The 16,310-nt window shown below is 54.5% G+C and overlaps 1 protein-coding gene across 1 annotated transcript; it reads left to right on the forward strand.

The window, feature by feature from the left end:
- The first annotated feature begins 1,298 nt into the window (after positions 1-1,298).
- GLI1 (GLI family zinc finger 1) lies at positions 1,299-15,443 on the forward strand. Its single transcript, XM_049783103.1, has 12 exons — positions 1,299-1,386; positions 5,030-5,157; positions 5,387-5,479; positions 6,094-6,289; positions 6,516-6,660; positions 7,941-8,030; positions 8,120-8,257; positions 8,526-8,675; positions 9,687-9,851; positions 10,894-11,124; positions 12,679-12,946; positions 13,506-15,443. Exons 2-12 carry the CDS (start codon positions 5,058-5,060, stop codon positions 15,245-15,247), a joined length of 3,318 nt encoding a protein of 1,105 aa, XP_049639060.1. The 5' UTR covers positions 1,299-1,386; positions 5,030-5,057; the 3' UTR covers positions 15,248-15,443.
- The last annotated feature ends 867 nt before the right edge of the window (positions 15,444-16,310 follow it).

Below are 16,310 nucleotides of genomic sequence, written 5' to 3' on the forward strand. Positions count from 1 at the left end.
GTGCCAGCAGAGGGAGCAAAAAGCCTTGGCGAGCGGAAAGTGCGGGCCGTGCAGAAGTGCGGAGGTGACTGCAGCCTCCAGAATTTGGGGGATGAAGAAAAAGGGGGGTTCTCGCGCAACACGGAGGCAGCGCCAGGGATCCCGAATTACCTGAGAGAGCACAGTACCCTGCACCCAAACTTTCAACCTTTGCTTTTTCTTCTACATACACCCCAGGAGATGTTCCCCTTTTATCCCCTGGGGTCTCCAACATCATCCAACCCAACCTAGGTCAAGTTTGTTTCTACCGAACCCCAACTTCATCCCAAACCCTTTCAAGTTTCCATCAAAGGCCGAGATGCCTTTGAAAACTAGATCAACTCCGGGGTGCAGGTACGCCTTGCACCCTCAGGAGCCGACGACCCCTAGCTTTCACACCATCTTTCTGGGAATAGAACCTGGGCGACGGCCCTCTCCGCCTTATTTCTAATCTGCTTTTCCAGGCCCTGCTAGTTCTGGTCTCTCTCTCTCTCTCTCTCTTTTTTTTTTTTTTTTTTTGGGCCGCCGATCCAAAACTCCACGCCGGATTTTAGCGCCCACTGTCAGCAGCGTGTTCAGAGAGGGAGGGGGGTGTTAGGCAGTCTAGGGTCCCTCAAGGGAGGGGGAGGATCCTGGGGGTCCTGGGGGTGCCATAAGCCCGGCACCCCCCCTTTCTGGCTTCTAGCTCCCCGCTGCATCCATCAGAAGCGCAGGAGGGAGGGAAATCGAAGGAGGCGCGGCTGTGCACCAGGGATTCGAGGGAGAAAAAGTTTTTGCAAGAAGAGGAAAAAGTTGTGCGCGTCTCGCGGGTGGTCCCGGCTCGGGCCGGCGGGCTGGGTCGGAGGGAGGGCTGGGGGCCAGGTCTGGGGGTGGGGTGGGGGTGGCACTGAGACTGCGCCGCTGTCGCCTGGTCCGCCCCCCCACTCCCACTGCACACCCCCCTGTTACGGATCCTGCCCTGGATCGCGCGCATCCTGAGCCCCGAGTCCTGCGCCCAGACCGAGGTGAGAAGGGGGGCTGTTGGGGGGGGCAGGACCACCTGGGAGCTTGGGGGAGGGGTGTTGGGATGCTTGCTGGGCGGGCGAGGGACTCCTCTAGGCCTTCCCCCCCCCTGGGTTAGGCCTGGGGGTACCCCTGGCCAAATGGGGTGGCAGGACCAGGGGTGAACCACGTTTGTGCCTTTGGGTCTTTTCTTCTGGTTTTCTTCTTCTGGTTGTTTTGTTTCTTCTTCTTCTTCTGGAAGTTTCAGGGAACCTCTTTGTCTCTCTTCTCGCATGTTCTAGAAACATCTCGCTTTCCGTGAGGTTGGGATGAAGAGGCCAGAGGGACGGCTGGCTGGAGGTCTGCGTGGTAGAAGGGGCCGTCCAGGTGCGTCCCCTGGGCCAGGTTGGGGGGCTTCTGCAAAAAGGGGATCCCAGCTGGTACTGGAGGGAGTGCCAGCCAAGTGGGTGTGTGGGGCGACACACACACACACACACACACACACACACACACACACACACACACACACAAGCTGGCTCAAACCCCTGACCTGTCTGTCTTGTCTCCTAACAAGTGTCGTTTTTTGGATTGGAATAGAGGAGGATTATGTCTGACCTGGAAAGGAGGGCCTGGAGAAACCTGTAGCTAGCTGGTGCAGGCCCTAGAAAGACCCCCCCCCAAAAAAAGAATTGGGAGCCCTGAGCCTGTAGACTATGTGGGGGTGCCACGGCGCATGGGGAGACCTCGTCTTGACCCTCTGACCTCAAGACCACCGGGGCAGCTGAGGGCCATCCGCCTGGGAGACCCCTACTGGGACAGGGCGGGACCACCACCGGCTTCTAGGCTGCCTTTGCATCCCCTTCGCCCCCCTTCTAAAAGGGGGAGCCGGGGACCGGCCCCTCCTCTTGCTCTGCCTCGGACCACCCTGCCTGCCCTTGGTCCCGGCTCTGAAGCTTCTTTCAAGCCCCGTGACCCCGAAACAATCAGCCCTCGGCAGGCAACCTAGCTTCGGGGGCAGGATTAGGGAAAGGGGATCCCACATAGACCGAAGGCTGGCTGGTTTTAGGGGGCCAGAGGACTGGGGTGTGTGTGGGGGTCTTCTCCGCAGAGGCCTTCTCTGCAGAGGGCCCGGTGCAAGGCGAAGGGAAGTTTCCAGGGGGGTTTGCAGGGGTCGGCCGGGAGAGGTTTTCCCTAGGGGGGCGGGGTCCCCATTATCTCCGAGGCATCCCCTACTGGGAGGGAGGCGCAGACCCCGCCCTTGACGTCACGGAGGGGTTCCCGGGGGTCTGGCGGGGTTAACCCTTGGAAACCCGGCTGCAAAGCTAGGGAGCCCCGGGCGTCGACCCCTCCAGCCTGCAACCCCTTTCTAGCAGCTAGCCAGACTCTGGCTGTCTTTTTGTTTTGTTTTGTTTTTGTTTTTTGTTTTTTTTCAGGGGACCCTAGATGCAGGGCCGGTGCACCCCCCGGGAGGAATGCGTCCGGCCTCGCCTCCCCCTGGGCCGGCTCGCGGGCGGGCGGGCGGGCGGGCGGGCGGGCGGCGGCCCGCGGAGCCGTCTGCAGCCGGAGCCTGCGGCTGCGACTTGGGTGGGCCGGGGAGGTTCGGGGGCGGGAAGGCGGGGTGGCTGGAGGCGGGGCCGGCTCCTGGGAGTTGGGGCGCGGGGGGTGCGAGGGGGGTGCGCCTGGGGCCGGGAAGAGAGACACAGAGGAGGATTCAGCACTGCGGCTCTAAGTTTTGGGGAGGCCCCTGGAGCTCCCCGGTTCCACTCTGCACCCCCCCCCAAAAAAAACTAGCTAAGGTAGGCAAATGCTCTACCTTGCATGCAAGAGGACAGTGGTTCGAGTCCTGGCATTGCATATGGTCCCCCCGCCCCCCCGAAACTGCCAAGAGTGAATTCTGAGCACAGAGCCAGGAGGAACCCCTGAGCGCCTCCGGGTGTGACCCCCTAAAACCAAAAAGAAAAACTAGCTAACTCGATGGAGGCCTGGAAAAGTGGGGCCGAAGTGTAGACGGACTGGAGACGTGGGTGGGCCGTGGCACGCGCGGGCGGTTGGGGAAAGCTGTCACCCCGTTTCCAAACGCAGGCCGCCCCCAGACTGGACGGACTAGTAGGAGAGCTTGGAATGATGCTGCCCGGATAGTGCGGGGTGTTAAGTTAAGGGGTGCGGGGTGCCCCCCCTTATGAGTTGCTTTGATTGATTTTTTTTGGGGGGTGTCGATTGCAAACCCCCCTCCCTCCCGCCTTCCTTCTCCTGGATGAGTCAGAGAAGGAGGCGGGAGAAGTGTCTCCCCCATCCCATCCAGCTGCCAGCCAGCTGTGCCCGCCCCATCACACACACGCACGCACACACACCCCACGTTGTGCCAGGTCGAGTTGGGAGGTCTTGGAAGCGGGGTCCGGATCTCTAAGCTGAGCGAGGAGGAGTTTTAAGACAGGGACCGACCTAGACTACTGGGGCTCACTCGGGCTGGGTCATGGGGTCCGGGTTCCGCTCCCCGCTTCACCCCGCCCTCACCCTAAATCCCAGCATCCCGGGATCACCCACCGCGCCGGCCGGGCCCCGCTCCCGGCCCTTCTCCACCCTACCCCGCCCCACCGCACCCTGGTCCCGGGCGCCCGAAAAACCAGGGCTGGAGCAGTTGGGGAGCCGAGGCACAACCCCCTGATTGCACCTTTTCCAGGTCTTAGATGATTTGTATTTTTGCCTTCCTCCCGGAGCTTTTCCTTGCAGACCCTTTCCAGGCTCCCCCACCAAAAAATAAAATAAATTAAATTAAATTAAATAAATAGCTAGGTGGGTTCCCAAATCTCAGCCCACCCAGAAAAAGTCACTTTTCTCTCTTAGTGTCCGGCAAATCTAAGGGCTTTCCTCGGAAACCTTAATTCCGGCGACAAAAAGAAAAAGAAAATAATTTTATTTATTTTTTATTTTTTGCTTTAGAGAGGGAGAGAGACCCGGGCAGCTCTGGCTCTCTCTTGGCTTCCCCGGCCCCGCTGAGCCGTGGGGAGAGCACCCTCTGCTGGGCATTGGAGATACTGAGGCCCTGCTGTCCCCCGATTGGGATTGGAACTGACTGGGGAGGCCACAAGCAGCGAGATTCCCGTTTTGAATTCGCCATCCCGCCCTTCAGAGCGAGCCCAGGGTCGGAGCAAGAAATAGAGGGTGTGTGGCATGAAATCAAAGTAGCAGAGGGCCTGAGCAATGGGCCTGAGTACACGCTTTGCCTTCAGGAGGCTAGGATCTGATCCCTCATGGTCCCCCGAGCTGCACTAGGAGCAATTTCCCAACACCTCCAGCACAGAACTGAAGCAGCCCCTGGACACTACAGGGTGTGTCCCTCAAACAAATCAATTGAAGTGGGTGGGGTCACACCTGGAGGCGCTCAGGGGTTACTGCTGGCTCTATGCTCAGAAATCCTAGCAGGCTCAGGGAACCTGGGATGCTGGGATTAGAACCACCATCTGTCCTTGATTGACTGCGTGTAAGGCAAATAAATGCCCTACCTCTGGGCCCGGAGAGATAGCACAGCGGCGTTTGCCTTGCAAGCAGCCAATCCAGGACCAAATGTGGTTGGTTCGAATCCCAGTGTCCCATATGGTCCCCCGTGCCTGCCAGGAGCTATTTCTGAGCAGACAGCCAGGAGTAACCCCTGAGCACCGCTGGGTGTGGCCCAAAAAAATAAATGCTCTACCTCTGTGCTATCGCTCTGGCCACATTGAAGTTCTTTTAGTACAAGTTGTCCACAGTCTCTCTCTCTCGCTCTGTCTCTCCATCCCTGTCTCTCTTTCACACACACACACACACACACACACAGTCTAGTTCTCACAAGAACTCCTGAGACAGATTCTTTGTAATGTCTTTCCTTCCTTCCCTGGCTGAGTAAATTTTCGACAACTTTGTGGCTCCTGGAAGATGTCTTAAAATGCCTGGGACACAGGAAGCATTTGCCTGAGGATGGGGGTCTTAGCTATCTTAGCTCTTATTTCCCCTCCGCCTTATAACTCACAAAGATTTGCTTCCCCTCCTACAGTGTCCCCCACACTTGCCTCTGAAACAGCATGTTCAACTCGATGAGCCCACCGCCAGTCAGTAGCTATGGTGAACCCTGTTGTCTTCGGTCCCTCCCCAGTCAGGGGGTCCCAACCATGGGGGCAGAAGGTCAGTGAATATGCTCAACTTCAGGATTTGAGGATTGGCAAACTCCCCCAGCCCTGGGGACCCCTTTGCCATCCACCCACTGCCAGTTTCCCATGTGGGAGAAGATGTGAAGCCTTATGTTCTAAGGGGCTTGCTCTACGGGATTAGGCCTTGTCTGGGATTTCAGAGCGAGCCCTCTGTCTCCTCCATTCCCATCCCATCCCCCATTCCAGCTGTCTCTCTTTTCTAGGACTCTCAGCTCTGCCCTTCTGCCACCAGTCCAACCTCATGCCTGGCCCCCACAATTACGGGCCAACCAGAGAGCCCAACAGCTGCAGTGAGGGTGAGTTTCAGGCAGCCTCTCTTACCTCAGCCCCTCCTGAGGGAGGAAACAGGAGGCAGGAACTGTTTAGAGATAAAAAGTGAGGGTTAAGACCTGACCTGAAGGTCACAGGCCAAAAGCACAAAATTAGTGTGTTTTGGGGCCGGAGAGATAATGTGGAGGGTAGAGCATTTGCCTTACATGCAGAAGGATGGTGGTTCGAATCCCGGCATCCCATAAGGTCTCCCAAGCTTGCCAGGAGAGATATCTGAGCATAGAGCCAGGAGTAACCCCTGAGCACTGCCGGTATGACCCAAAAACCAATAAATAAATAAATAAATAAATAATAAATAAAAATTAGTGGGTTTTTTTATTGGTTGGTTGATTTTGGGGCCATATCAGCAGTACTCAGGGGTCACTCCTGGCTCTGCATTCAGGAATCACTCCTGGCGGTGCTCAGGGGACCAAATGGCATGCCAGGGATCAAATCCAGGCCAGCCATTTGCCAGGCAAGCATCCTACCTGCTATACTATTGCTCCAGCCCAAGACGTGTCATATTTTTGGCTGAGTGTCAGTTTGGGTGTATTGTGGCAGGCCTTTGAATGTTATCTGTCTTCTCTGTTTCCTGCCGCAGGCCCACTTTTTCCCCCTCCCCGGAATGGAGTCAAATTGACCAAGAAGCGGGCACTGTCCATTTCACCTCTGTCTGACACCAGCCTGGACCTGCAGACAGTCATTCGTACATCACCCAGCTCCCTCGTGGCCTTCATCAACTCACGCTGTGCATCTCCTGGAGGGTCCTATGGCCACCTCTCCATCAGCACCATGAGGTGCAAACTGCCCTGGCCTCATGGACCCCCAAAGACCCTCCCAAACCCCATTCAAATTAGCCTCAACTCCACCAAATCCATGGCCCCTCTTTGAAAACAATCCTACTATGTCCCTGGCACTGTCTCACCACATCCCACACCAGGTCTCCCAGAACCCCCCAGAAAAATCACAGCAATCCAGTCTGAGTAACTGATCTGAGTAACTGCCTTCCTTTCTCCTCTGCAGCCCATCTCTGGGATTCCTGCCCCCTGTGAACCACCAAAAAGGGACCTCTCCTTCCTTCGGGGTCCAGTCCTGTGGTCCCCATGATCCCACACAGAATGGAATGATGCCACATCCTCAGTCCCGAGGACCACTTCCAACTTGCCAGGTGAGAGCCCTCATGCTGCAGCTGAGGTCAAGGTGAATGTTACAGGTCAAACTAGGAGGTCAATCCTTTAGCTCCCAGAGAGTGGAAAGGGTCTGAATGCCGCAGGGGGCCTTTTCTTGGGTTTTGAATCACTCCTTCTAAAAGTTCCCATTTCGGGATGAAGAGATAGCACAGTGGTAGGGTGTTTGCCTTGCACATAGCTGGTCCAGGATGGAGGGTGGTTCAAACCTTGGCATCCCATATGGTCCCCCACATCTGCCAGGAGCAATTTCTTTTTTTTTTTTTTTTTTTTTTTTGGTTTTTGGGCCACACCCATTTGACGCTCAGAGCTTACTCCTGGCTATGCGCTCAGAAATCACCCCTGGCTTGGGGGGACCATATGGGATGCCAGGGGATCGAACCACTGTCCGTCCTACACTAGCGCTTGCAAGGCAGACACCTTACCTCTAGAGCCACCTTCCCGGCCCTCCAGGAGCAATTTCTAAGCATAGAGCTAGGAGTAACCCATGAGTGCCACCGCCGGGTGTGACCCAAAAACCAAAAACCAAAACAAAAGTTCCCAATTCAGACCAAAGTCATAATATAATAGATAGGGCTCTTGACGTGTGTGGCTATCCCAGGCTCAATCCCTAGCATCCCATATGGTTCCCTGAGCCCAGTGGGAGTGATTCCTGAGCACAAAGCCAGTAATAACTCCTGAGTACTGCTGGACATAATCCCAAACCTTAAAAAAGAAAAAGCTCCCTGCAGGGGGCTGGAGAGATAGCACAGCAGTAGAGCATTTGCCTTGCAAGCAGCTGATCCAGGATGGATGGTGGTTTGAATCCGGGCATCCACATGGTCCTTCGAGTCTGCCAGGAGCAATTTCTGAGTGCAGAGCCAGGACTGACTCCTGAGTGCTGCTGGGTGTGACTTAAAAAAAAAAATGCTCCCATTTTTGCTCATCCCATCCCCAAACAGTGTGGAGAAAAAAAATCTCTTCCAAACCAGGGCTCCTGGATGTTTGGGGGGCTCTCCAATCTGGGGAACCTGGCTGGACTCCCTTTTCCTTCTGTCTACATTTTTTTTTTCTTTTTGGTTTTTGGACCACACCCGGTAGCGCGCAGGGGTTACTCCTGGCTCAGAAGTCACTCCTGGCAGGCTTGGGGGACCATATGGGATGCTGGGAATCCAACCTAAGTCCACCCAGGGTTGGCCACACGCAAGACAAGCAGCCTACCACTGTGCTATTGCTCTGGTCCTTACTTCTTTCATTCCCCTCTTCTGTTCTTTTGGGAAAGCTGAAATCTGAGCTGGACATGCTGGTAAGCAAGTGCCCAGAGGAGCCCCTGGAAGGGGACATGTCCAGCCCCACCTCCACAGGCACACAGGTGAGGATGGGGATGCAACCTCCACTTTGGAACAGGCAGCAAAAGGGATGAACTGGTGGACCAGCCTGGGCCTCCCTCTCCTGCCCCAGGACCCCCTGCTAGGGATGCTGGAGGGGCGTGAGGAGCTAGAGCGAGAGGAGAAGCCGGAGCCTGAATCCGTCTATGAGACCGACTGCCGCTGGGATGGCTGCAGCCAGGAGTTTGACTCCCAGGAGCAACTGGTGCACGTGAGCCCCAGGGGGTAACAGGAACCTGCCCAGCACAGCACCAGGGCCTTTTGGGTGGAACACTAGGGGCCGGGCATAGGGCAGCAGGTCCTCGACATGAGGCTTTGTGGTAGAAGTGTGGCAGAGCAGAAATGGGCATGACTTGGAGTGGGGAAAGGAGATCTGTTGGGGGGGGCAATATCTCAGACCAAAGGGTGCAGGGATCAAGGGAAAGTAAATTTTGGGTCTGGTGGGGAACCCTGGAGAGCCCCTGAACCTTCTCCCTCAGCACATCAACAGCGAGCATATCCATGGGGAGCGGAAGGAGTTTGTGTGCCACTGGGGGGGCTGCTCCAGGGAGCTGAGGCCCTTCAAAGCCCAGTACATGCTGGTGGTCCACATGCGAAGACACACGGGGGAGAAACCGCACAAGTGCACGGTGAGATCCTGCTTATAGCATCGGGGCCCCTTCACCCCATCCTAGTCTTGTTATCATATCCCCCTGTCTACTGTATAAATACAGTAAGATATTGCATTTTATGACTATTTTGACATCAAGAAAAAAGATCAAAACAATGGGGCTGGGCCCGGAGAGATAACACAGCGGTGTTTGCCTTGCAAGCAGCCGATCCAGGACCAAAGGTGGTTGGTTCGAATCCCAGTGTCCCATAGGGTCCCCCGTGCCTGCCAGGAGCTATTTCTGAGCAGACAGCCAGGTGCAACCCCTGAGCATCACTGGGTGTGGCCCAAAAAAAACCAAACAAACAATGGGGCTGTAGTGGTGGCGCAAATGGTAGGGCATTTGCCTTGCACATGCTAACCTAGGACGGACCATGGTTCGTTCCTCCAGCGTCCCATATGGTTCCCCATGCCAGGAGTGATTTCTGAGTGCATAGCCAGGAGTAACCCCTGAGCATCACCGGGTGTGGCCCCAAAACAAAAACAAACAAAAAGATCAAAACATAAAAAGCAGGGAGGACCAGAGAGCTAGTGCAAGGGATGTAGGGGCTTGTTTTGCACATGCCCCCCCTGGTTCTATCCCAGTTCTGAAGAGGGATTCCCCCAAATACTATCAACGGTCACTTCTGAGCAGAACTAGGAATAGTCCCTAAACTATATGGATAGGGGGGAGGAAAAAATGTCAAGGGAACATTTTGGTGGCACTAGAGAAGGCCTATGTGGACAAAAGTCTGACTTGTGCCTGTGACAGCCACAAAACCTCAAGGGTCTAAGTTGGGACATGAACTCTGGTCAGAGAGAAGGGTGGCTGCCTCCAGCTACTTCTTATCCTTCCACTTTTGCCTGTCCTTGTCCCCAAGTTTGGAGCCCTGATTGGTTCTCATCTTGAGTTATAATCTCTGACATTAGTCCCTTTTGAGATGGAGGGCTCCTTATCTCTGTGTCCTGTGGGAGAGCTAATCTTTGAAGCCTCCACCACCATATCCTCCAGTTTGAGGGGTGCCGGAAATCATACTCCCGCCTGGAAAATCTGAAGACACACCTGCGGTCACACACGGGGGAGAAGCCGTACATGTGTGAGCATGAAGGCTGCAGCAAAGCCTTCAGCAACGCCAGTGACCGAGCAAAGCATCAAAATCGGACCCACTCCAATGAGGTAAACCAGACCCAGAGTCCTCCCCCGCTGAAATCCCTGAGAGGAATGAGGAAATAGTACAGGGGGGAAGGTACTTCCTTGACTCCTGCTCGCCTTAGTTTGAATCCCAGGCACAGTGTATGGTCCCTTGAACATTATCAGGGGTTACTGTCCAAGTACCGAGCCTGAACTAGCCCCCTGAGCACCACCAGGTCTTGCCTCCCATCCCTACCTCACACAAGAAATTCTTCAGAGGCAGGAGAGAGAACTCAAGTGTTGGAGCATATACCTGACTTGTGTGTACCCTTAAGTTTAATCCCCTGCATGAACCCCCCCCCCAGTATCTCCAGGTATAGCCCTGATGGCCCTTGAGTACTTACTGCTCAGTATGGCACTCCCAGGCACAATTTGTGGGGAATGACAGTTAGAGAGAAAGAGAAGACCTAAGACCAAGGCTCATACTTTACATGCAGGAGACCTAGTTTCAGTCCCCAGTGGTACATGGTCCCCTGATCATCAGCCCTGAGCATTGCTGAGGACTCCAAATTCTAAATACATAAAAATCAAGTAAAATAAAAAGAGACTTGGGGCTGGAGCAGTGACACAGGCAGTAGGGCATTTGCCTTGTATGTGCTAGCCTAGGACGGATCACTGTTCGATCCCCCAGTGTCCCATATGGTCCCCCAAGCCAGGGGCAATTTCTGAGCGCATAGCCAGGAATAACCCCTGAGCGCCACTGGGTATGGCCCAAAAACAAACAAAAAATATATATAAGTATATATAAAACCCATTTCAACCAGAGACCCTTGGTCAATGCACCCTCTGAATGTATGACATGTCCTAGATTTGGATGGTCATCCCCCCATCTTTCCTGGGCTTGGGCTGTCAGTTTTGCCAAGCTTCCCCCTTGAACCTCACATCTTTTGTTCTAATGTCCCACTCTGCTTCTTTGGGTGCTTCTTGTTTCCCCCAGAACTCCCCTGTGCCTGTGCCCTAAATTTCACATCACACCCCTTACACATGCACTTTAGGCCTTACCTCTGACTGCTTTTCCCCTCAACAGAAACCATACGTGTGCAAGCTCCCTGGATGCACCAAGCGTTACACAGACCCCAGCTCACTGCGCAAACATGTCAAGACGGTACACGGCCCTGATGCCCATGTGACCAAACGGCACCGAGGGGACGGTCCCCTGCCTCGGGCACCGTCCCTTCCGACGGTGGAACCCAAGAGGGAGCGTGATGGAGGCTCTATTCGGGAGGAAAGCAGACTGACGGTGCCAGAAGGGGCCATGGTGAGACATCTCATTTTCCAGATTCCCTTTCTCTTCCTTCCTCCCCTCTGATGGCAGCCAGTTCAGTCTCATGTCTCACTGCTGCTCCTTGAGTGAGCCACAAACCTAATGATCTTAGTGTAATGATTTATTATGAGGTCACTGGTTGGGCAAACTCATGTACTGCTTAAAATATGATGTCTAGGGCCCGGAGAGATAGCACAGTGGCGTTTGCCTCCCAAGCAGCCGATCCAGGACCAAAGGTGGTTGGTTCGAATCCCGGTGTCCCATATGGTCCCCTGTGCCTGCCAGGAGCTATTTCTGAGCAGACAGCCAGGAGTAACCCCTGAGCATTGCCGGGTGTGGCCCAAAAAACAAACAAACAAACAAAAATATGATGTCTACAAGTGCCGGAGCTAGCCATTCATGCAGCTGACCTGGGTTCAATTCCTGGCATCTCATATGGTTTCCTGAACACTGTCAAAAGTAATTCCTGAGTGTAGAGCCAGGAGATTATCCCTGAGCATCATCACCAATATGGCACCAAAACTAAAATAGAAAAAAAAATAAAGAATTTGATATCTACAGGCATAATTTCATGTACTTACAATGTAAGAATAAGACATTCTCACTTTCAGAGGAGAAATATCAAGTATAAAGATATTGCTTCTATGGGGCTGCAACAATAGTGCGGTGGTTAAGTAGGGCATTTGCCTTGCACACGGCAGACCCAGGTTTGATCCTCAGTTTCCCATATAGTCCCCCTGAGCCCACCAGGAGCTATCCTTGAGTGAGAGCCAAGAATAACTGTGAGGGCCCGGAGAGATAGAACAGCGGTGTTTGCCTTGCAAGCAGCCGATCCAGGACCAAAGGTGGTTGGTTTGAATCCCGGTGTCCCATATGGTCCCCCGTGCCTGCCAGGAGCTATTTCTGAGCAGACAGCCAGGAGTAACCCCTGAGCACCGCCGGGTGTGGCCCAAAAACCAAAAAAAAAAAAAAAAAAAAAAGAATAACTGCACAATCACACCTGTGCACAGCTGGGTGTGGCCCAAAACAACAACAAAATATATTGCCTTTGGGGGCCAAGGAGGCAGCTTTGCTTCACATACACCAAATACTTAGCATGCAGGAGGTCTGGGTTCAATCTCAGCATCAAGTGGTTCTCAGCAAAGCTAGAGTAGCCTCTGAAATCAAAGAAATAGCTGTTTTGGGGCAAAGAGTGTGGCTCAGTGGTAAACTTCATGCTTTATATACATGAGGACATGCGTTCCTAGGCTCAATACCTGACAGGCCAAAAAAGAAAAAAAGAAAGTGCTAAAGCTTAAAATGACAGAATTGAGCAGGAAGGTGAGGACAACATCTGTGCCCCCCTGTTGGCTGCTTCTGTCAATCTCTCTCCAGCACTTGGTTCAGTCCCCAGTTACTCAGGCCTCTGTCTCATCAACCTACCCTCTGTCAGTTGGGTACTGGCTGAGTAGCCATTGGAATACTCACCAAGTTCAGCCACTCACCAAGTTCAAGGAGCTGCAGGGACAGGGAAGATGCTAGTAACCTCAGCCCTTATCTTCCCCACAGAAGCCACAGCCAAGCCCTGGAGCCCAGTCTTCCTGCAGCAGCGACCACTCCCCAGCAGGCAGCGCAGCCAATACTGACAGCGGAGTCGAAATGGCTGGGAATGCCGGGGGCAGCACAGAGGACCTGTCTAGCCTTGATGAAGGGCCTTGCATGGCTGGCAACGGACTGTCCACTCTCCGCCGCCTTGAGAACCTCAGGCTGGACCAGCTACACCAACTCCGGCCAGTGGGGCCCCGGGGTCTCAAACTGCCCAGTCTGACCCACACGGGTGAGAGCAGGGTGTGGTGGGTGGCAGCCAGGCTGAACTCTGGACCTTCCCTGAGGCTGGAAGACAACATCCTTTGTCCAATTAGGAAAAGCCCCTATTTCTCAAGATGACTTCCTGTCACTTATCAGAAAACAATGATAAGGAGCCTGAGCAGTGGTGCAGCAGTAGGGCATTTGCCTTGCATGTAGCTGACCCAGGACGGACGGACCGCAGTTCGATCCCCCGGCATCCCATATGGTCCCCCAAGCCAGGAGCGATTTCTGAGCACAGAGCCTGGAGTAACCCCTGAGCGTCACTGGGTGTGGCCCAAAAACCAAAAAAACCAAAAACAGTGATGAACTCTGTCCTCTAGGGGACTGCAGTTTGTAGCCTCTATTCATAGCAGCCCTCAGCCCTCTGGCTCAGAAGTGGAAAGGGCCTAGGAGAAGTCAGACCCCAGTGGTTAGCGTTAAAAAGCCCACCTCTGGGTTTTAGGGCCAGCATCTAGAACTGACCCATAGGGGAAGCAGGAGGAGATTCGGGTGCCCCCTGACCAGCCTGCTCCTTCTCTTTCCTATAGGCACCCCCATGTCCCGCCGTCTGGCTCCCCCAGCCTCTATGGACCGTCGCAGCAGCAGCTCCAGCAGCATCAGCTCTGCCTATACCGTCAGCCGCCGATCCTCCTTGGCCTCCCCTTTTCCCCCGGGCTCCCCAACAGAGAATGGGGTACCCTCTCTGCCTGGCCTCACCCCTGCCCAGCACTACCTGCTCCGGGCCCGATATGCTTCAGCCAGGGGAAGCGGAACCCCACCTCCAGGACCATCCAGCCTGGAGCGGGTGGGAGGTCTTCCTGCCCCTCCTTGGAGAAGCCGAGCTGAATACCCAGGGTTCAACCCCAACATGGGAGTCACCCGGAGAGCCAGTGACCCAGCCCGGGCTGCTGACCACCCTGCCCCTGCCCGAGTCCAACGGTTCAAGAGTTTGGGGTGTGTCCACAGCACTCCTGCTGGGGCAGGTGGGGGACGGAATTTTGACCCCCAACTCTCCACCTCCGTCTACTCACCACAGCCCCCCAGCATCACCGAGAATGTTGCCATGGATACCCGAGGGCTACATGAAGAGCCAGGGTCTGGGGCCTCTATGCTAGGGAGTCTAAACCCCTACGTGGACTTCCCACCTGCAGATCCTCTGGGGTACGGGGGACCTGAGGGGGCAGCTGTTGAACTTTATGGATCTCGGGGTCCAAGCTCCCTGCCTCTGGGGCCTGGCCCACCCACCAACTATGGCCCCAATCCCTGCCCCCAGCAACTCTCCTATCCTGACCCCACCCCAGAAACATGGAGTGAGTTCCCTCCCCACCCCGGGCTGTACCCAGGTCCCAAGGGTGCAACCGGTACCTATAGCCAGAGTCGCCATCTTGAACATTATGGACAAGTGCAGGTCAAGCCAGAACAGGGATGTCCAGCAGGCTCTGACACAACAGCACTGGCACCCTGCCTCAACGCCCACCCTGGTGAGGGCCCTTCATGCCCACAGCCTTTGTTCTCCCACTACCCCCATCCCCCCCACCCCCAGTATCCCCAGTCAGGTCCCTACCCTCAACCCCCTCCCGATTATCTTCCTTCCGAACCCCGGTCCAGCCTGGATTTTGAGTGTTCCACTCACTCCCCAGGACAGTTCAAGACCCAGCTGGTGTGTAACCATGTCCAGTCTCAACCAGAGCTGCTGTGGGAGGGTGGAGGCAGAGGGGATCCCCCAGTCCAGGACCCTCTCTACCAGAGCCCCAAGTTTCTGGGTGCTTCCCAGATGAGTCCCAGCCCTGCCAAAGCCCCAGTGGCCACCTATGGACCCAGCTTTGCCCCTGGCTTGCCCAATCACAAGGCAGGTTCTTATCCCACCCCTTCACTGTGCCATGAAAATTTTGCTGGGGAAGCAAACAAGGCTTCCCACAGGGCAGCACCCCCGCCTCGACATCTGCCCCCACTGCCCACTTGCTATGGGCCCCTGAAGGCTGGGGGCACCAATCCCAGCTGTGGCCATCCGGAAGTGGGCAGGCCAGGGGCGGGCCCTGCTCTGTATCCTCCTCCAGAAGGGCAAGTGTGTAACGCCTTGGACTCTCTCGACCTTGACAACACCCAGCTGGACTTTGTGGCTATTTTGGATGAGGCCCCAGGGCTAAGTCCTCCCCCTTCCCATGATCCAGGGGACACCTCTGAGCTCACCCCTCATCCCCCCGGTGCTCCTAATATGGCTGTGGGCAACATGAGTGTCTTACTGGGGTCTCTACCTGGGGAGACACAATTCCTAAATTCCAGTGCCTAAAGAGTGGAGAATCCCATTCACCACAGATCCACCTTTCCCAGGGGGGTTCCATACCCCTGGAGAAGTCAGGAGCCACAGAACCCTGGCATGCCCCAGAAATGGGAGGGGGGAGATGGGACGGTATACAATCTGTATGTTTTGGGAACAATTTAATAATGACACTGTTTCCTGATAATAAAGGAACTGTATGAGAAAACGCCCCACTTTATGTGTTATTACCCCTGGAGGGGGTGATGGCAGAAACTCATCCAACCCACTTTCCTCACACCATCCTGGTCCTCAGTGTCCAATTTAAAAGTTGAGAACAGGGGCCAGCGAGATAGCATGGAGGTGAGGCGTTTGCTTTTCAAGCAGAAGGACGGTGGTTTGAATCCAGGCATCCCATATGGTGTCCCGTGCCTGCCAGGGGCGATTTCTGGGCGAAGAGCCAGGAGTAACCCCTGAGTGCTGTCGGGTGACCCCCTCCCCAAATAAAAAAATTAAAAAAAATAAAGTTGAGAACAAAAACTCAGGATCAATTCTATTTTTTTTTCTATTATAGATACTTTATTTCCGCTAGCAGGCACAATCTCTCAGGGTTTTCTATTTGACAAAACTACAATCACAACAACAAAAAAACTCAACAGTGCTCTATTAGTTGTACACTGGAAGAGGAAACAGCTGATGTACAAGTACAACTAATAGAGCACTGTAGTATATGAAAAAGTTTCCATAAGATGATTCTTAGAATTGTTGTATATAAAAGTGTTTCCTTAGGATTTTTCTGTGACTATTGCCCCACCTAGCCCTTCCAGGTGGGGCGCTGTGGAGTTGGCAATAAATAGCTTGATGGACAGGGGAGAGGGGTCCTTCTGTGAAAGCTGCTGGCTGCAGGAGGATTCTCTGGCTCTCCTTGCCCGATCTTTTACACCCTATCCTTCTTGTCTGTGTGGATTATTATTTGCTGCAGATAAATATTACCAAGGTCTTCCCCCGAAAGGGGACAAGGGGATGGGAAGTAATTTCTCATTCTGGGGACTGTTCTTGGATTCACAAATACCCAGCAAAGTTAACAGCGAAGATA

This window comes from Suncus etruscus, chromosome 11, assembly GCF_024139225.1.
Source record: "Suncus etruscus isolate mSunEtr1 chromosome 11, mSunEtr1.pri.cur, whole genome shotgun sequence".
In the NCBI taxonomy this organism is placed as follows: Eukaryota; Metazoa; Chordata; class Mammalia; order Eulipotyphla; family Soricidae; genus Suncus; species Suncus etruscus.

Coding starts and splice junctions, on each gene's coding strand:
- GLI1 (XM_049783103.1), top strand. CDS start 5,058: ATGTTCAACTCGATGAGCCCACCGCCAGTCAGTAGCTATGGTGAACCC. Junction 5,158..5,386: donor CCCAACCATGGGGGCAGAAG/GTCAGTGAATAT, acceptor TCTCTTTTCTAG/GACTCTCAGCTCTGCCCTTC. Junction 6,290..6,515: donor CTCTCCATCAGCACCATGAG/GTGCAAACTGCC, acceptor TCTCCTCTGCAG/CCCATCTCTGGGATTCCTGC.